The following is a 20,921-nucleotide window of genomic DNA, read 5'->3' as shown; positions in this document are numbered from 1 at the left end:
CCTTAAGCATAGTGATATGTTTAACCGCTAATTTGACCAAAAAACAGTAATCCTGCAGTATTAGTGCAATGACCTATTTGAACTAGAGCACACAATAGAGTCAGCTTGATTCAGTTCACTGCAATTTTGCTTCTGGTGGATCTATCAAGAGGTTGGCGGCTGCCTGTGATGTGCTATATCTTTTTTTTAGACACTTCATAACAAATCACTAAAATTTGACATCAGTATATTGAAACTGTTTGATAATGCAATAACCCATGCCATTGAGTGTTATAGGGACCAATATGTTCAAATATTTCATTGGGCAATGTCAGGAATCATTATGTTTTCCGATAATAAGATTTAATCACCTGTACATATTCTGATTTTGATCAGTGCTGAGTAGGCGCCCGTTCTTATTCCAGCTGACTGTAGGTTTTGGGATGCCAGTAGATTCACATGCCAAAGTGGTCTGCACATTGACAAGAACTGTGATATTGTTGAGGTCAGCAGCAATAGATGGAGGAACTAGGAGAGATCAGAGAAAACTTTGTTGTGCATTGGACAAAAAGATTTCAGAAGTGTAAAAAGTAGAAGTGAGCAATGTTTATTTATAGAGAAAGATAGCTCAGTTGTAGTTTGAGTTTCTGCATAAATAGGTAACAATAGATATTTGGGGAAATAGAATTTTCTCCTGATAATGAAAATATATACAATGGGGGAAATATTCCCATCCCACCAGCCACAGGAATCATAGTGGGCGGGGGAGGTGGCGACCATGCAAAGGTCTGTTGACATCGGGTGGGATTTTCCAGTTTTGGGGTGAGCGTGGCTGGAAAATTAGCTGGTTCCGCCATTGGCCATGGCATGCTACCCTGAGCATGGCACTCTTACCTGGATCCTTTTCTGCTAACGAGAAGGCGTGGCCACCCCTTGAAGTTTCAAATGACTTTGCTACCAAGTTGTGTCAGTAATTTATGACTATCATATGAACAGTATTTACCGTAGACTTGAACATCAATTCGCTTCCGAGCTGTTCCAGCTGTGTTAGTTACCATGCACAGATAACGACCTGTATCTGTTACTTGAGCTGAGCCAATATGCAAAGAACCATCATCCAAGAATGAATACCTAGTTGGGGGAAAAATATTACTTTCATTTAGTACATTTTGCAGAAACGTCTCAAAATGCTTCACATATAATTAATTACTTTTGGATTGCAGCATCAATTCTAACAATGTTATTCACTAACATTTTGTTGAGGGCCAGAGGGCCATGATCCCTTGTATGTAGGTAATTAGCCATAGTCCTCATGTCTTATCCAATGGCTGCTCTCAAGAATGCTGTATCCAAAAATGATAGATATAGACTGGCACTTGTCATTTCTCACACAATGAACATTTTATTTTAGTAATACCACCGTGGGATCTCGGGATTATTTGGCTTAGCAAAAAAAGTGTTATGCGCTTCACAAAAGGAGCTTATGATATTTATGTCATTGTGTTTTCTACTTTAACAGAGGCATTGTGATGGGAAGGTAGTGTAGTAGTTATGTTATTGAACTAGTAATTCAGAGGCAAAATAAAAAAAGAAAAATTTGAAAATAGCCAGTTTGGTGGCATCTGTGGAGAAAGAAACAGAATTAACATTTCAGGTCAAGAACCTTTCTTCAGGACTGAAGGGAAATAGCGATTTAATAGATTTTAAGGAAATGGAAGGGAGGAGGAGTGGAGAAAGAACAAAAGGGAAGGTCTGTGATAGGGTGGAGGATGAGAGGGATTAACTAACAAAAGATTCTATGGTACAAAAGGCAAAGGAAGTGGATCAGTGGTTGTAGTATGAAACAAAAGACTTGCCCAGAGCAGATGTGAATTACCCAATAATGAAGAACTGTCTCTGAAAGCAAAATCATGAAAAACAAATTTGGTGGTGGTGGTGGCGTGGTGGTGTAGGGGGTTGGGTGGGGGCGGGGGGGGAGAGAGGTGGGGGGAGGTGGGGGCGGTGCAGAGGTGACAGGCTGAAATTGTTGAACTCAGTGTTGAGTCCAGAATGCTGTATAGTGACAAATTGAAAGATCAGGTGTTGTTTGTTAAGGTTGCATTAAGCTTCACTGGAACAGATTGTGATTCCAGTGAATTTCAATGCAAGCTCGAGGAACAGCACCTATCTCAATTTGATTCTCTGTGTGAAAAAGTTTTCCCTCATGTTGCTTTTGCTTCTTGTGCCAATTGCATTAAGTCTTTGCCCTCTTGTTCTTGATTCTTTCACGAGTAGGAACAGTTTCTCCCCATCAACTCTATCTATGATTTTGAATACTTCTATAAAAATCTCCTCTCAACCTTCTCTTCTCCAAGAAAAACAGTCCTAACCCCTCCAAGTTATCTTTATAACTGAAGTTGTTCATCCCAGGAGCCATTTTCATTAATCTAATCTGCATTCTCTCCAATGCCTTCATGTCTTTCCTAAAATACAGAACGCAAAACTGGACACAATACTCCAGCTGTGACTGAACTAGTGTCTTGGCAAGTTCAACATAGCCTCTTTGCTTTTTTATGCCCCTGTTAATAAAGCAGGGATACTGTATGCTTTATTAACCACTCTTAACCTGTCCTGCCAACTTCAATGACTTCTGCACATATAAAGCCAGGTCCTTCTGCTCTTGCACCCCTTTCAAAGTTGTATCCTTTTTTTGTCTCACCCTATTCCGATCAAAATGAATCACTTTACATTTCTCCACATTGAACTTCATCTGCCACTCATCCACCACTCATCCGTCATTTCACCAAATTATCTATGTTCTTTTGAAGTTCTACTCTATCCTCCTCACTGTTCACAATGCTTCCAAATTTTGTATCATTCTCAAATATTGAAATTGTGCTCTGTACACCAAAGTCTAGGTCATTAATATACACCAGGAATGCAACAAACACAAATCCTGGGGAGCTTCACTACAAAACGTATCTCTAGCCCAACATACATCCATTAACCACTCGTATGTGTTGTTCTGTCATGTAGCCATGTGGCTAATTTCCCTCTTATTTCATAAGCTATAACTTTGCTTAAAAGTGTTGTTAGGCATTATATCAACAGCATTGTCCTCATCAGCCCTCTCTGTTATCTCTTCAAAAAAACTCCAGCATGAAGTTAGCTAAACATGATTTTTCCTTAAGAAATCCATGCTGACTTTCCTTAACTGATCCATATTTGTCTCTGTGATCATTAGTTTTGTCTTGGATTATTATTTCTACAAGTTTTCCCAACATTGAAATTAAACTGGTTGGCCTGTATTTGAATGCCTGTAGAAGACTTTGAGATTTCCATTTGTGTTCGTTCCCAGTCTCTTTTCATACTCCCTCTTCGCTTCTCTTATTCACTTTTTCACTTCTGTTCTGAACCTTCTATATTCAGCCTGGTTCTCCATTCTATTATCCATCTGACAACTGTCATAAGCAAATATTTTCTTCTTCATCTTAAACTCTTTCTCTTTTGCCATCCAGGGAACTCTGGATGTGTTTACCTTATCTTTCTCTTTCAAGTAACTATACCTTAACTGTGTTTGAACTCTTCCTTGAAGGTAACCTGTTGCTCACCATGTTTCCTGTCAACCTTTGATTTCAATTTATTCAGCCCAGTTCCATTCTTAGCCCACTCAACTTGGCTTTCCCTTATTAATTACTCTTATTTTATATTGTTCTTTGTCTTTTTCAATAGCCAACCTAAACCTTTTGATACAATGATCACTGCTCCCTAAATGTTCTCCGAATGCTATTTGATCCACTTGGTCTACCTCATTCCCAAGAACAAGGTCCAGCAGGGCCTCCCCTCTCGTCGAACTAGAAACATACTGCTCTGGAAGTATTTTATGAACACACTCCAAGAATTCTTGCCCCTCTCTGACCTTTACACCACTACTATTTCAGTCTATATTTGAATAATTGAAGTCTCCATTATAACTACTCTATAATTCTTGTGCCTCTTTGGAATTTCCTTGCAAATTTGTTCCTTTTCACCATTTGATGGCATTAGACTACACAAAGCAATGTAATTGCACATTTTTTGTTCCTTAGTTCTAGCCTAATAATTTCTGTCCTTGACCCCTCTTGTGACATCCTCGCTCTCCAGCACCGCAATGCTCTCCTTAATCAATACTGCCATTCCGCCCTTTTCTTCCTTTCCTACCATTCCCGAATATCTTGCATCTAAGAATACTTAACACCCAGTCCTGAGCATCTTTGAGCCAAGTATCTGTTATAGCCACAACATCATATTTTCTGATAAAGGGAGGGTCATCCAGACCTGAAACGTTAGCTCTGTTCTCTCTCCACAGACGCTGTCAGACCTGCTGACATTTTCCAGCATTTTTTGTTTTTGTTTCAGATTCCAGCATCCATAATAATTTGCTTTAATCATATTTTCATGTGCCAAACTGCATCCGTAACTTACAAATTTTATTAATCACACACTGTGTATTCACATACCCTAATTTAGATTTTATTACTTTCTCCCTTACTCTGACCCCACGTAATAACTTACTATTGTACTCTTGTGCTATCTATCTCTTCCCAGTATTTTGTGCACCCTAATATCGTCTCTGATAATTCTTCCTAGTTCCCACACCCCAGCCAATTTAGTTTAAGCCCTCCCCAATGGCACTAGCAAATCGCCCCCTGGGCTATATTTAAGTACATACCAACTATGCAGATCCCATCTCCCCGAGAACAGGTCCCAATGTTGCAAGAATCTAAAACCCTCTCTCCTACACCATCTCGCCAGCCATGCATTCATCTGCTTTATTCTCTGATTTGACTGAGTTCTGGTTGGTCAATTTCTCTCAGCTAAGTCATGAACAGAAGCCATGAGACACAAGAGCAGCAAGTTTATCAAGCCAGGTCATGGGCAGCACTGCTGCCTCACTGCTCCAGGCATCCGGGTTCAAATCCAGCCTTGGGTCACTACTGTCTGTGTGGAGCCTGCATGTTCTCCCTGTGTCTGCATGGGTTTCCTCCAGGTGCTCTGGTTTCCTCCCACAATGTGGAGATGCCGGCGTTGGACTGGGGTAAACACAGTAAGAAGTTTAACAACACCAGGTTAAAGTCCAACAGGTTTATTTGGTAGCAAAAGCCACACAAGCTTTCGAGGCTCTGAGCCCCTTCTTCAGGTGAGTGGGAATTCTGTTCACAAACAGAACTTATAAGACACAGACTCAATTTACATGAATAATGGTTGGAATGCGAATACTTACAACTAATCCAGTCTTTAAGAAACAAAACAATGGGAGTGGAGAGAGCATCAAGACAGGCTAAAAAGATGTGTATTGTCTCCAGACAAGACAGCCAGTGAAACTCTGCAGGTCCACGCAACTGTGGGAGTTACAAATAGTGTGACATAAATTCTGATTCTAGGATCGCATGATAAAGACTCAGGAGGAAAAAAGCAGAAATATTTATGTGAAATAGTGTGACATAAACCCAATATCCCGGTTGAGGCCGTCCTTGTGTGTGCGGAACCTGGCTATCAGTTTCTGCTCCGCGACTCTGCGCTGTCGTGTGTCGCGAAGGCCGCCTTGGAGAACGCTTACCCGAATATCAGAGGCCGAATGCCCGTGACCGCTGAAGTGCTCCCCAACAGGAAGAGAACAGTCTTGCCTGGTGATTGTCGAGCGGTGTTCATTCATCCGTTGTCGCAGCGTCTGCATAGTTTCCCCAATGTACCATGCCTCGGGACATCCTTTCTTGCAGCGTATCAGGTAGACAACGTGGACAGTTGCGTGGACCTGCAGAGTTTCACTGGCTGTCTTGTCTGGAGACAATACACATCTTTTTAGCCTGTCTTGATGCTCTCTCCACTCCCATTGTTTTGTTTCTTAAAGACTGGATTAGTTGTAAGTATTCGCATTCCAACCATTATTCATGTAAATTGAGTCTGTGTCTTATAAGTTCTGTTTGTGAACAGAATTCCCACTCACCTGAAGAAGGGGCTCAGAGCCTCGAAAGCTTATGTGGCTTTTGCTACCAAATAAACCTGTTGGACTTTAACCTGGTGTTGTTAAACTTCTTACTGTGTTCCTCCCACAATCCAAAGATGTACGGGTTAGGTTGATTGGCCATGCTAACTTGCCTCTTAGTGTCAGGTGGGCTGGCAGGGTGGATGCGTGGGGTTGCAGGGATGGGGCCTGGGTGGGATTGTTGTCGGTGTGGACTCAATGGGCCAAATGGTCTCCTTCTGCACTGTAGGGACTCTATGGACCAGATGTAAATACAACTTGGACTGTATGATGACCAGGTAGGACCACCAAAAGAAATTTTAAATCCCATTACTTTAAGTTGAGAAAAACATATTATTAGCATTTCTCTAGATTCCCTTCCCACCCCCACCCCAGAAAAATAAATTGAATTGTGTGTGAAAAGGGACTTCTGACCGCAGGTTGCTTGTTGAAAGAACAGCACCATCCTTTCTCCAGGTAACTTGGGGAGCTGGTACCCCACCTACTGCACAATTGAGCACCGCAGGCTGGTTCATGTGGACAGTCACCGTCTGAGGACCTTCTTTTATTGTTGGAGCAACTGTATGTTCAAAGCAACAGAGATTAGGACTAATTTAGTGCGGTTATATCTGCATTGTTTGTCAAAAATAAATGATCTTGTTGAAAAAATAGTATTTCATTGCTAACAAAAGAACATCACTCACTCATACTGCTAATTATACAATACAAATTTGATAGAATCCCTGCATTTGTTTGAACTTTTCATACACACAAGTTATTGATTTCATAGTTCAGAAAATAACAAATTGATCCTAGCTTTGTTGTTGGATTCTGGTAGGAGTCTAGTCTGCATCATGCACACACTGTATTTGGAAATCTCAAACAGAAAGTATGTACAGGATATCTGCAATTTTCCAGCATATTCTTCTGGCTTGTGAAGCTCCCAGTTGACATTGCAAGCTTGAAATAATGGTGGAACTAAATGCACCCCACGGCCTGGCAGTGAGTTTGGAGGCAGGGGGAATTTAATTGGATGGGAGGTTGTCTGCTGGGGTCCCTGCCACCTTCTGGTTTATGCCTGATTAAGTCTGTGACTCGTGAACAGCATTCCTACCCAAACTCTAACTGAAGCCTTGAAGTGGGCAATTAATGCCCAATAAATTGCCCCACCACCACTACTGCTATTCGGGGGTGGGAAGGGAGTTGCCATACAGGGAGCCTGTGAAGCAAAACGCTATTGGGTTTGCTTGCAGGTTTTCGGTGGGGTTCACTTATGGGTACTTCATTCCAGTGGGCCTTTCTCAAAGGAGGTGACAAAGGACACCCTGTCAGTTCTTCAGCCCTGTCACAAACATTAAATTCGGCCTAATTACTTTGGGTCCCAATGTTCCAGCAGGTGCTGTCAATTGCTTAGTTAAATCCGGAGTCACATGCCCTTACTCTTCCTTTGAGGCCAATAATTCTGTTATTTTGGCATCGATTTTAAAATCCAAATAGTCATTTCCATTTCACACTACCATGCATTTTTTCCAGAAACAGTGACTATGTTAATAACCATTTCCCTGAGCCAGAGATGGGAAGATTTTGAATGTATACTTACCATTTACTGCTACGGTAAATTCTCTTGTCATTTTTCCGGCAATATTGCTTGCAACACAAGTGTATAGGGCTGTATCTGCAAGCTCAGCATTATTAATCTGAAGGTATCGTCCGCTGGAGAGGATGCGTAAACGAGGAGTGGCCTGCAAATTTAATTAAAGGAGCATGAAGTCACAACATAACTTCAAAAACTAGTTGGGATGCAAGTAGGAACACAAGGGCTTGAGGTGAGCAGGTGGCAACCAAGTGCTTTGGCTGCTCTGAATTCTATCACAATGTATAGTAAACTCTGCTATGTTCCTTCTCACACCACGTCCTGTTCACTTATTACACCTGTGTTCATTGATTTATACTGGTTCCTCATTAAGCAATGCCTTTCTTATCCTTGGATTGGAATTTGCAGCCAAATCGTTAAGTGTGTTTTTAGCTGTGGGGGCGGGGGGGACACATAAAATATGTTGGGTGTTAGACCACCACTTTGCCACCCACCCCTGACCTCTCCCATGATACAGTGGGTGGGTAAGGCGCCATTAACCTGCCTGCCCTTAAGCGGTCAATCATTGTCCACTTATTGCCCTTAATCTGCCTCCACAGCCATAATGCACTGGGCAATGGAAAATAAGCAAGTGTGGAAAGTGGGCCAGAGTGGAAAGGATATATTTTAACAAATTTGGTGAAGAGATGGGAAGGAAGGTGGCATGTCCTTTATGCATTTGAGACACCACCCCCAAGTTACCCATACCTCCAAAACCTGTCAATCTGTCTTTCACCCTTCTCCTTCGCCCATTCCCTGGACCTCATGGGCCTCCTTGGCGCTGCTAGGACTTCAAGAGCTCGCAAGGGAAGGACGTTCTTCTGCTGAAGGGCAGAAGTCTGACCCTCTGTTTGTTTAGGTTGTGGACAGCTTGCTATTGTTGATGGGTAGCTATTTTTTAAGTCGGTGGGTTGGTTTCCTACCAACCTTTCTTCCACTGGTCAAGTAATAATGCCCTCCTGTAAAATTCTTTGTAACTTTCTCTAGTCCCAGAACCCTATGAGATATCTGCCCTCCTCCAAGTCTAGCCCCTTGAGTTTCCTTGATTTTAATTATTCCACCATTGATGTCCACTCCTTCAGCTGCCAAAGACCCTAATTTCTGGAATTCTTTCTCTAAACCTCTCTACCTCTTTTCTCCTTTAAGACACATCTTAAAACCTACCAGTTTGACCAAACTCCTTAGGCAGCAGGTATCAAATTTTGTTTCATCATGCTCCTGAGAAGCACCTAGGACCATTTAAGAGTGCTCTATAAGTGCAAGTTGTTGTAGAGGTGGAGTTGCTCATTCTGCTAGAGATCTTTGGAAACCCACTATCAAAATTGGTTCAATCTCCATTTGGTTTTCAGGAATTCTTTCATCAATATTGGGAAACAGACAAGGCAATCATTTACTTAATTGTGGGATTTTGCTGATACAAATTTGTTATAATGTGGCTCTGTTACCCCAGTCACTGCATTCCAAAAGTAGTTCAGTGTGTGTGTGAGATTTTTCAGCACTATGATAAAGTCCTACAAAAATTTAATTATTATCCTCTTATAGTAGAACAATTATCCATTTTTTTTGTTTGCAATGCCAGCAGCGATTTTGTACAGTCACTTGTGGGTTAGAATGAGCCTCAATCTATTTAACCCATCACAATATAACACTCAATGTTAAAATGATTTGCAATGCTCTCTAAATCCAGTTACCTTGTATTAACATGAAGATGGCTATTTACCTTTAATGGCTTGCCATCCTTTAGCCAGGTTAAGGTTGGAGGTGGTACAGCATCAGACTTACATTCCAGGATTACCTGTCCATTCTTTAACACAGCCAAGTCCTGAGGCCCACTTTGACCAGCAATGTTTGGTGGGACTGGAACAAAAACACAACAGCAACCAAGGTAAAACTAGGCAACAACATTTAAATTAACTCCCCCTTCCTCATAAAACAGAGTCTGCTTGATCATTGAAAGATGTTGCACAAACTAGGATGTCACTGACATAGTGATATTTATGACTGGCTTCTCTAGCCTCTACTCTATGGACATTGGAGCTTGCGAACCACACACTCATTCTACGGACAGATAAGAATAACTCAACATAGGACTTGTTTACACACTGGGCAATGTCACAGTTTGTGAGATTCCCTGGACAGACAAGACCCTAGAAATCGCCCTCCCTAGCTGATAGACACTAATAGACCTGACTCCCAAAGCGTTTGAGGGATGGATTTTCCTGTTCAAATGGGAATCAGGAGGTGGGATTGATCCCAGCTTGCATTCCTGCCTCAATTGCCAGCTTGCCAGGAGGTGTGATTTTCACAGGGTCAGTGTCTTAATGGCCCTAATCTGCCTCCACAGTCATAATGCACCAGTTTTCCAGGCAACTAATGTCCGGGGGAAGTGTTGGAAATGGAGACAAAACACCAGGGAAGTCGGCTACATTCTGAACTGAATTGGCTGTGCATGGTCTCAAAAATAAAATTAAAGGTTTTTCATCTTCAAAGTGACCAAGGCAAATGGAGAGCTTACAACTATTTGGTTAGTAATATTTCATTGCTGGTCTGTAGGTTATTGTCCAAACTTTCACTTTTTTCCCCCATTTGAAAAAAACCTTTCAGTGCTGGAACCTGTGTTTCCAGAGGTTGGAGCTGGTCATAATCCCTTATGCAAATCTCAAAAATACACAATGCAAGCACTGAATTAACTCTCTAAAGACCACACATGTGCAATTAATGAGGTGGGAGACTTCACTTTCCCACTTCTCGTTGTTCTCGGGAACGTTAGCAGCGCTGGGACTTGAGGCACCAGACTGGCACTCAGGCCGTTAGTGTTATTTGTTTTGCCGTTCCATCCTGATTTGGGATGGGAAAATCCAGCCCAATGTGTCAATATATTTTACTTTAAGTACGCTGCAACAAAATTATACAGTAAAATGTATGTCTGTAAAAAGGAAAATAAACTAAATCTGCAGTAACAATACATACATATATTTTTATGAAACACCTCTTTGCATTAGAACAAGAAACCAGATAGAGAATCTATCTGTGGAAGATATACAAATTGAAACACACCCGTTTCTTCCTCCAATGTAATAATAAGCTCCTGTAATCAGAAGTCATAAACGTGAAAATGAATACAGTATTTTCAATGTCACCATATACAGGAATGGTTGTGGCCTGAATCTTTGCTCTCTATCTTAGTCAAAATGGTTACAAAGGGACAATTCTGGAAGCCCTGTCCCCGAATCTGGCTCCCGCCATTTTCACAGAGGGAGGAATTGAAGGAGGAAATTTTCCAGAAAACCATATTTGTATCATCAAACATATTTACATATTGGACTAATTGGCACCACTCATAACGGGCCAACAATGCAGAGGGGCACCCCCGGATGGATATTCGATCGGGTCCCCCCCTGCACAGCTGAGAGACTCACGAATTTCAAAAACTACGGAAGATCCCTAATCTGCCTAGCAACAGCGCGCAGCTGCATTTTAAACTGGCCAAGGACGATCAAGATCCCTACGAAACGAGACATAGAGTGGGCTATCAAAACCAAGCTATCACTGAAATATTACCAATTCGGCCAAGGCAGACATAAAAATCTGATAAACTAAGATACAAGAATAAAAGATTAGAATGAAATACTCCAGACATCCAACAGGACAGGATGACATTAACACTCAATCTCACAAGCAGGAAACACAGACACGAAACAATAAGATCAATTCAGATAAGAGGACACATAGAGAAGATAATGGGAAACGCATTTAGACACCGGGGCAGGACCAAGTAATCCCATTAACACGAACACACACCATACAAATGCTAATCGATGAAACTTCCTAGGGACTTTTTAAACTGACAGACCACTTTATACATATTGTAAAAATGCATAATCAAATGTTCCCGCTTGAATTTGAAACTCTATAAAGATACACCGCTGATGTGATTTAATTGAGATCAACGTGGCCAAGCCACTGTTTCTGAGCTGGCTACGGGGGTCTCCCTGGGATCCCAGTAATTGTACAATAAAGACATGCTTTGAACCTTGATTTGCGACTCAACTTCTATTCTGCACTGGTAAGGGATATTTCCCTACAACAGAATGAAGGTGCATTCCAAATAGTACATCTGTGTTTCATGGAGGCAACTGTACATGTTAAAGTGCAGCTGCCCCAGTCAGATCTGATTTTCACTAGTGGAATGGTCAAAACATGACTTCTACACTTTAGGCCTGTTTGGACAAGGTCTACATTTATCAGAGCTCTTTGCGGAGGTATGGTACCCTTTTAGAAAGCAAGGTACCCTTTGTGTATGGTCCTGGGACAGCTTTGATACAAGTCAGGTACCTTTTCAGAGGGGTAAATTGCCCTTTGAGATTGTTAAAAGTAGGTATGATTGTGTGTTAAACAGTGCATAAACTCATTGGAATGGTTAGGAAAGCTGGCTCTCTTTAAATTACTTGCCCTTTAAATATTTGGGAAAAAAAACTGTCAGTGTTTAATAAAACTCCGTGCTGTTTTACTCTACCTGTTGACATAAGCCTGAGGTCTATCATTACAGTAGTGCTAACCTGTCATCATTATAGTGGGGTGTCTGCCAGTTCACAGTTTGATTGACAGCGCCAAGTAATTATAAAGTTTTTGAAGTGGGACTCTGAATGCAAATGCTTGTTTCTATTAAAGGTTAAATAAAGTTAAATGTGATGTGTGGATTTTTATCAATTAAGAGGTTTTTTTTGAAATTGTGAATTAATCAACTTGCACTTAAGAAATTAACTTAAACTCAGCATGGACTCTGATGCTTGTCCTTGGTGGACCCTGGATGTGTTGGCATGGAGTGTGCAAGGGAAAAAGGATGGTAGGGGGCCTGGGTTGGAAACTGGGTGCTCTCCGGACCAGGTTCTCCAAGGCATTCACAATCCTCCCCATGGGGACACCTTGATGCGAGCGCATGTTGCTACCACTTCACCAGCCATCAGGTGGACAAACTCCTCCGCCTCACATGCTACTTTGTTGGGCAAGTCTGACACCTCTGCCTGATGTACCCCGCCTCTCACTGCATATCCAACATCTTTCCAGGACTACTCCCAGAAACTTGTCATCAGACTCTGACTTAGCAGGGGCCTTTTCCCCAGTAGTCCTCCAGGTGTTGGTGACCGTGACTGTCCTACCTCCTCCTGCTATGGACTCGAGTGTGTGCTATGACCACTGAATGCGAGAGCCTGCCTGAACTTGTTCTAATATCTGTGACAATGTGTCTCTCTGGGCTGGTGGAGGGTGCAGGTGATTGCTGTGATGGCTCAATAGGTGCAATATCATCACAGTCATCATGTGCATTCCTCTGCAGTCTGGGGCTGGAATTAGATTGAGGCTTAGTGTCTAAAGGCCTAAACCCTTTCCTGCTGGACCCTGAAATGGAAGGTGGAGAAAACAAATGACTGTATTGCCTGCCTCCAACATAGTACTGAGCATTTAGGTTTCAATATGAAGACATGAAGCATGGTTCCTCGCTGGATTATAGGCTGACGCTGACCTCACTGTCTCCACATCCACAGCCTCGATCCTCATCGCTAGCTCAGAAGCCCACTCTTTGAATGATGTGAGAAGTTAGAGATTGGACATGCCCTGTCTTGTCTTCTCTCTCACAACTGTTGTACATTAACTCGTCCTAAGCAAGGAAAAAAGATGTTTTGACAGCATTTGGGATGCACATGGCAACCTTCAGCAACACCCCACTGGCAAATGTGTGTCATGTAAAGAATGCAATGCAACTAATCCCTGAGACCTTTGGCAGCACCCTCGGGGGCCATCCCTCTGAGAGGGGAGTTGCCACTTGCCACTTTGCAGGGGTGTGGTAATGGGTGGGCCACCTCTGTCTATTCTTCGAGTTTGGCGTCCTTCTTGTCTTCCACTGCATTTAGCAGCATTTCTAGCCACGCATCCCTGAATCTGGGAGCCAGTGCACCATGGCTTCTGTGTGCTATCTCCTGCTCTGTTATAAAGAGCGAGATAAAATGAACTGTCCGCGTGCCTTTTAAATATACACCTGGGTAGGCCTGGAGAGAATGGCGGGAATGTTACATCTTGCCCACTCCGCAATGAGATATATTGGGAAATCCTGGCTACGTAATCAATGGGTCTAGTATTGCGCATTTTGTTGCAATTGCTTGCTGGGCTCCACAACGGCAAACACTCTCGCTTTTCACCCTGATCACAGGACTTAGGTCCAGAGCTGACGATTCCTCCTCTGGTATGTGACAGAATTGCATCTATTGCAGTATAAAGGAGGCTGTAAAACTTTTTGTGTTTATTAAACTCACAGCACGTGGTAATACCAAGATGGTAGCAGAATGATTCTGATTAAACACGCACTAAAATTAAATCAAAAACCTGTGCTACAAGGACAAACAATTAAGCTGCTTTATGTTTTTAGAATTTGCAACTGAAACTGAAAAGTCAATTATACCTAAACATTGTGTCCAGTCCATGTTGACTTACCATGTACCCTTACCAAATACTCTCGGTCATCATCCCCTGCTGTACTGGAAGCTAGGCAAGTATACCTGCCTGTATCTTGCACCTGCCAAGGGAAGAATACAAAAGTCTTAAACTAAAGTGCACTTAATTTTTTATGGTGTCATTTCTTTGTCATGATGCTTTTTTGTTATATTGCAACAAAGCCCATACTAACTGGAAAGGTTGCTGAAATGACAATGCATTGAATTTTGCCAAGTGAATCGAGAACACCTGGAAGAGATAGTCTCACATTACTTCAACACAACTGTCACTGAGGAAAACTCCTAATACTTTATAACTCTTTAATCTTATTGAAGAACCAATTACCCATTCAGGTACCATGAGGGAACGTCTGTGTGCCTGACTGGAGAATGATGCCCAGCTCTTGGTACTGAATTGTATCATCAGTCATGCTGTATAGGTTAAGCTGCAAAGAAGTAGTGGTCTCAAACTAATACCTGCAGTATAGCAGTTCTGGTATGTCTGAACTGAACCTTTCACTGCTCTCAACTCAAATTTAAACTCTTTGATCAGATTTGGTATGGTCATGTTATAACATTTATAGAGAGAATTCAATGAGTCAACATTCATAATCATAAGAACTAGGAGCAGGAGTAGGCAATTTAGCCATTGAGCCTGCTCCACCATTTTAATATCATCATAGCTGATCTCATCTTGGCCTTGACTCCATTTTCCTGCCCATTCACCATAGCCCTTCAAACCCTTCCTAACTAAAAATCTATCCACCTCTTCCTTAAATTTACGCAAAGTCCCGGCATCCACCACACTATGAGGTACTGAATTCCACAAATTCACGACTTTTTGATAGCAGTAGGGGGCGATTCTCCCAGCCTGCTGCGCTGCTCTTGTAGTGCTTTTGTGGACACCATTGCCTCCACGATTCTCCAGCAGCCAGATTTCTGACGCCATCAGCTCTGTGGCAGAAATCGGTATGGAGCTGCATAAATTATGGTAACACACATTTGATTCTATTTTATATCCCATTAGCAGGCCCAGGACTGAAGTCTCCGGGCCAGCTAGCGTCTCACCCTGCCAGGAATGGTTCACTCCAACGGGGTTTACTATAGCTCCGCACTTGTGGGGAGCTGGCAGCTGGACCCTGCTGGAGTGAAGGGGGGCAATTGAGGCCCGCCAGAGGGTCAGGAGGTGCTCCCTGGGCATTGCCACCTTGGCAGTGCCAGCCTGGCCCCTTGGCACTGCCCAGGGTGCATCTTGGCAATGCCCACTGGGCATGGGGCAGTGTCAAGGGGGAGGGGTCTAATGGGGTGGGGCCTAAAGTGGGGGTTCTGCTGCCACACTGCATAGAGAACGCGAGCAGAGGGAGAGAGGTCAGCGCTCGGGGCTGGGCATCGGGGTGGGGGTGGTGGGGTAGGGAGATTGAGGCGGGCCAGACGCGGGGGGGTCGTAGCTGGGCCAGCGATTGGGCCGTGGTGGACTCAGAGGGGCAGCGATGGAGGGGTGCCGTGCTAGCCAGCGATCAAGCTGGCCAACGATCGGGAGGCCGGCAGTGTGAGGCTACTGCACATGCGCCGATCTTGGCACTGACAGATCAGCACATGCGCAGTCGTCGCTGAGCGCTATGCTGCCGGCTTCTTCAGTGGTATAGGTCCTGCCCACTGATATTTGGAGTGATTTACGCTAGGTGCACTCTGCAGTGCACAGAGTGTAGGAGATTCATTTTGAAAATCCTGCTGAAAATAACCAGCAGGATTTACTCCAGTTTTTACGCAAATTCGACACTTAGAATTTTTTTTCGGAAAATCCCACCCATAATTTCTCCTCATCTTTGTTTTAAATCTGTGTCCCTTATCCTAAAACCATGACCTCTTGTTCTAGATTGCCCTCCACGTCTACTTTGTCAATCCCCCTTATCATCTTGTACACCTGAATTAGATCTCTTCTCATTCTTCTAAACTCCATGGAGTATAGGCCTAAACTGACATATCTGTCTTCATAAGTCAAACCCCTTATCTCTGGAATCAATCTATTGAACCACCTCTGAACTGAACTACATCCCTCCTTAAGGGGACCAAAACTGTACACAATATTCTAAGTGCAGTCTCATTAATACTTTGTACAGTAGCAGCAACACTTCGCTACTTTTATATTCTATTCCTTAAGCAATAAGTTCCAGGATTCCATTTGCCTTCCTTATTATCTGCTGCACTGACTAGTTTTCTGCGATTCATGCACAAGGACACCCAGATTCCTCTGTACCAAAGCACTCTAAAGTTTCTCTCTATTTGGATAATGATTTACCTTTGTATTTTTCCTACTAAAATGGATAACCTCACACTTATCCACGTTAAACTCCATCTGCCAAATTTTGCCCCACTTAACCTATCCATGTCCATAATTCTCAGAGCCAAGCTTGCATGTTGGAAATTTAAGTACCAGAGGTCACTGCAGTATGTACAATGTGCAAGATTTTTCATCAATTAATGTCAATAGTTGGACAATAATGTGGGCACATTGGCCTCTGCATCTGGATTCCTGATGTGCACTACCGTTGCATAAAATTTGGTGTCAGAATCACTAACTCCATATATTGGGTAGTGTAATATACAGTAATTGTGAGAGTGTATTGTTATGGTGATGAGTTGAGTTGTCTTGTCAAGCATTTTAATCACATGATGTTAAAACAAAGTGCAATACAAGAGTGGTTTGAAATCAGGACGGATTGAATTGTGATAAGCAGTGAGAGATCGGTTTGAGGAAGTATTAGTGCTAGAATATGTGCAAACTATTCGAACTATATTGTTTAAGATTTAACCAATCCCAGGAGCTTCTTCACTCTGTACTTAAACTTTTAATATTGCTGAAGAGCAGACAGGGTGGTAGATCTTTTCTAAAATAAAAGCATTTGATGAAACCCTCCTTAATTACTAATGGTGTGGAGACGACAGTTTAACCCAAATAACTGATTTGGTCCACATTCTTGTATAGAATTCATGCCAACAATATAAAAGTTATGAATCCACATGGTGAGGATTTGCATAACATTGATATTTAATTATTGGTAAAATTAGAAGTAGATATAGTTCAAGCCAATATAGTTTTTCTCGATACAAATGGGTCTATTAGTGCACCTGAGCATTCACTATTTTCAACACTTCACCATTGTGAAGGATATGAATGGCATCTGTTTGAGGCAGTGGCCGTCCATCCTTAATCCAGGTCAGTTTGGGAGTTGGGATGCCAGTGGCAATGCAGCGAAGTTCTAGGGGATTGTTCACAACTACAGAGGTTTCCTCTGTGAAATTGGAGCCATTGATATGAGGCGGATCTGCAATAAAAAGAAAAAAAATCTTAGGTTAAAGTTTTTCACTCTTTATGCAAAGTGACCTGAGCTAAGCGAACAGAAGAAAGGAAAATACCTGGGAAATAAGTGACAAACCTAATTAGGTTCAAATTGAAAATAGTTAAGAAAAAGAGTTAAAACTTTTGGAACCGAAAATAAACTAATTCTAGTCTGTAGGGTGCACACTTACTGTTCACAAGTTTATTTGCAGTTGTCAACATTTTGGTCATGCTTTAGTGTCAAAATTTATCATTCTAAGTTTTTTTAAAGTTTATTTGTGAGTGTCACAAATAGGCTTACATTAACACTGCAAAGAAGTTACTGTGAAATCCCCTAGTCATCACACTCCGGCGCCTGTTTGGAACACAGAGAATTTAGCATGGCCAATCCACCTAACCAGCACAGTCTTTTGGACTGTGGGAGGAAGCCGGAGGACCTGGAGGAAATCCATGCAGACACAGGGAGGACGTGCAAACTCCACACAGACAGTGGCCTAAGCCGGGAATCGAACCCGGGTGCCTGATGCTGTGAGGCAGCAGTGCTAACCATTCTACATCACCATTTTCCATTCTATATTGCTATGTCAGCTGTTACCTGTAAGGCTTGGTCATTGGGATTGCTCTTTGGAACAAGTTTCTGAAATTTCTTTCACCCAAGTGCCATCTTGGGTATATTTTTAAAAAAATGTATATCCATCACCGACCTGACCACTGACAATGCCAAGGAGAACTTATTAGTTGTTGTCCATTATTGGTGATGGGATCTTTTCAACTTACCCAGCACCTTCAAATTGAAGTGTTTGTTGACCTCGCCAGCTTCATTGGCTGCCACACAGGTGTATTTTCCTGTGTCTTTCACCTCAGCTGTGGAAATCTCCAGCGACATTCCCTGGTTTCTAACGGTCATGTGAGGGCCTAATTTGAGGGGCTGTGTTTCTTTAAGCCAAGCTAGTGTCGGAGCTGGAGTTCCATCAGTGATGCACGTTAGGGAAGCTGGATTTCCTTTTACAACAGTGAGGTCTTCTGTGGCACCAGCATCATCCAGCCTTGGAGGAACTACGGGCGACAAAGACAGCTCAGTTAAGACACTGTAAACCATCATTTGATTAAATCCACTCATCCTGAATGTATACTCTAATTGCAGGATCATGCCTCCTTGCTGTTAGTAACAAAATCATAAATGGGTTCTCATAATTTCACCGCAAATCAGGGGAAACCTTCCCCCGTGTGACATATTCAGTCTTTATATATTTGTCCCCGACTGCCCACCCCACTCGCAATAAACAAAGTCCAAATAAACATGGCAGCCAATCCATAAAACCCAAAGAAGAATCATTGCTCAGTATCAAGATCTTATGTAGGAGTTACTGAGAGTCAAGGTGGAGGCTTGAGAAATGGGGGGTGGAGTGGAATGAGGGATAGTGGATGGGTTCAAGAGATAGGAGTTGGTTAAGGGGTGAGGGGGAGGTGTTTGGAAATCTAATGAATGGCGAGCTTGGGAATATGGTTTGAGGGATCTTGTATGTGGACAAAATGGGGAAGGAAGGTTCTTGAACTAAGGATTGTTACATCATGGGATGTTTCAACAAAAGTAGCCATAGAGGCTGAAACTTAAACAAACATAATAGTGAAAGACTGCCTCCACTTGCGAAGGCTCATGCTGCTCATCCTAACAGCACTGTTGATGACAACCTTTTTCATTGAAGGAGAAATCTCTGTGCAGTAAAGCTGAAGTTGCACTGTAAACATACCCAAAGCTGTCCAAATGGTTGGAGGTTGGACATACCCTGGAAAATGCACAGTAGGACCCAGGAGAAGGCCCAATGCAAGGACTCGGTGGGAATTGCTCAGGAGGTTTGAACTTCTGGTGGGCAATTCCCCTGCTTCCTGGAACCCTCCAAAAAAGTCTCCAACTCTGAGTTAGAGTCAGACGTTTACTTAACTGGATAATTACCCAGAAAATATTGTAAAGGAAAAAACTTGGACAAACTCCTGGGTAACTATAGAATTAAACCCCACAATTTCTCAAAATGACCCCCTGACAACCACACCCAATCTGATCTGTCTAGCCCTAGAGCCAACTTGATATGACCAGCACCCGACCAGACAACCCCTTCCAACATGATGTATCCCCAAGCTACCTACGCATCAACTCACCTGCCACCCTATCCACCTACTACCCTGCCTCCCCATCCACTTTACCCCCTTACCCACTCTACCCCCTCATAAACTTACCTTTTCTTCCTAGCTGCATTCAAAGAAGCTTTGCAACATTTAAACCTGGGTCAGGATATGGCAGATAGTGCTATAATGAGGTGTGATTTATGCACAGATTTTCTTTGCTTCCTCCAAGGTTTGCTGTATTGAGTCAGTTGTGAAGGATTCTCCTTCGGAAGATATATCAGAAAAAATGGAGGAAGGCAAGTGTGTTTTTCTTTGTCTGATCAAGTTTTGAAATATTGACCAGACTTTATGGTCCCATTGAAGTAAATGGCAATTTAAATGGCTCATCACACCCACCAGGGGGAGACATGCCACGTTGGGATTGTAAAATCCTGTCGGGGTTTCTGATCCTGGTTGGAAGATCTGGACTATAGATTTAATTACATGCTGCCTCATAGACACCACAGACTGCTGTGGGAATGTTGCTAAGTAATGCACATTTCCCTACTCACAAACTCACCATACACTATTAGGTTGTAATGTTTGTTATCCACACCAGCTCGATTAGAAGCCACACAAGTGTAGGTACCAGCATCTGACATCTGCGTTCGTACAATTCTGTAAGAAAATAACAAATAAATATAGAAGTACCAAGTTTCACTGCAGACTTATTGGAGGGGCCAAGATGGTGATGGTGGGTGAAGTGTTATTGATTAACTTCATTTTTTGTGATTATAAATTTTGCTATTCTTCAAGTACATATTGATGCTGAAAATTCAAGCTGGATGGATATAAGAGATGTGGCTCTCTAATGACTAAACACAGCTCATCATGTGGTACTGCATGGAAGCAACTCACAGGGAATGTTTGGCTTTTCCTTAAATTCATCCATTTAGCAATCTCCTAGTTGGAATTGGGAAATAATAAGTGTAAAGGAGCATAGCAACAGGTGAGAAATATTTAGATCTCTTTGTCTGTTCAGCCATTGTATCAGATCATGCATGATCTGCAACCTTAATCCATATATCCACTTTTGCCTCATATCCTTCAATTACTTTGATGAACAAAAATATATCAATCTCTGATTTAAAATTAACCAAAGGTCTCACATCAATTGCCCTTTGTGGAAGAGAGTTCCAAACCTCTACTGCTCTGTGAATGTAGAGGTGTTTCCTAATCTCACACCTGAAAAGGTCTGACTCTAATGTTTAGACAATGCCCTCTAGTCCGTAATCCCAAACCAGTGGGAATAATCCCTCTCTTCCTGTTCTATTTGCTGCCCTTAATAACTTGAACAATTTGATCAAATCGGCCTTTAACTGTCTAAATTCCACTAGT

General features: G+C 42.4%; 1 protein-coding gene across 1 annotated transcript in view; it reads right to left on the bottom strand.

Annotated features, from left to right (window-relative positions):
- The window catches only part of hmcn1 (hemicentin 1), a 493,052-nt gene that overhangs the window by 81,649 nt on the left and 390,482 nt on the right, over nt 1-20,921 (bottom strand). The window contains exons 67-75 of the mRNA XM_078218304.1: nt 20,104-20,201; nt 18,198-18,476; nt 17,210-17,406; nt 14,082-14,163; nt 9,316-9,452; nt 7,563-7,704; nt 6,398-6,542; nt 983-1,110; nt 351-507 (exon numbers count right to left, since the gene is read on the bottom strand). Coding sequence (XP_078074430.1) covers nt 351-507; nt 983-1,110; nt 6,398-6,542; nt 7,563-7,704; nt 9,316-9,452; nt 14,082-14,163; nt 17,210-17,406; nt 18,198-18,476; nt 20,104-20,201 — 1,365 coding nt within the window. The remainder of the gene's footprint in view (nt 1-350; nt 508-982; nt 1,111-6,397; nt 6,543-7,562; nt 7,705-9,315; nt 9,453-14,081; nt 14,164-17,209; nt 17,407-18,197; nt 18,477-20,103; nt 20,202-20,921) is intronic.

This window comes from Mustelus asterias, chromosome 8, assembly GCF_964213995.1.
Source record: "Mustelus asterias chromosome 8, sMusAst1.hap1.1, whole genome shotgun sequence".
NCBI lineage: Eukaryota > Metazoa > Chordata > Chondrichthyes > Carcharhiniformes > Triakidae > Mustelus > Mustelus asterias.
This window is presented reverse-complemented; position numbering and strand designations above follow the sequence as displayed.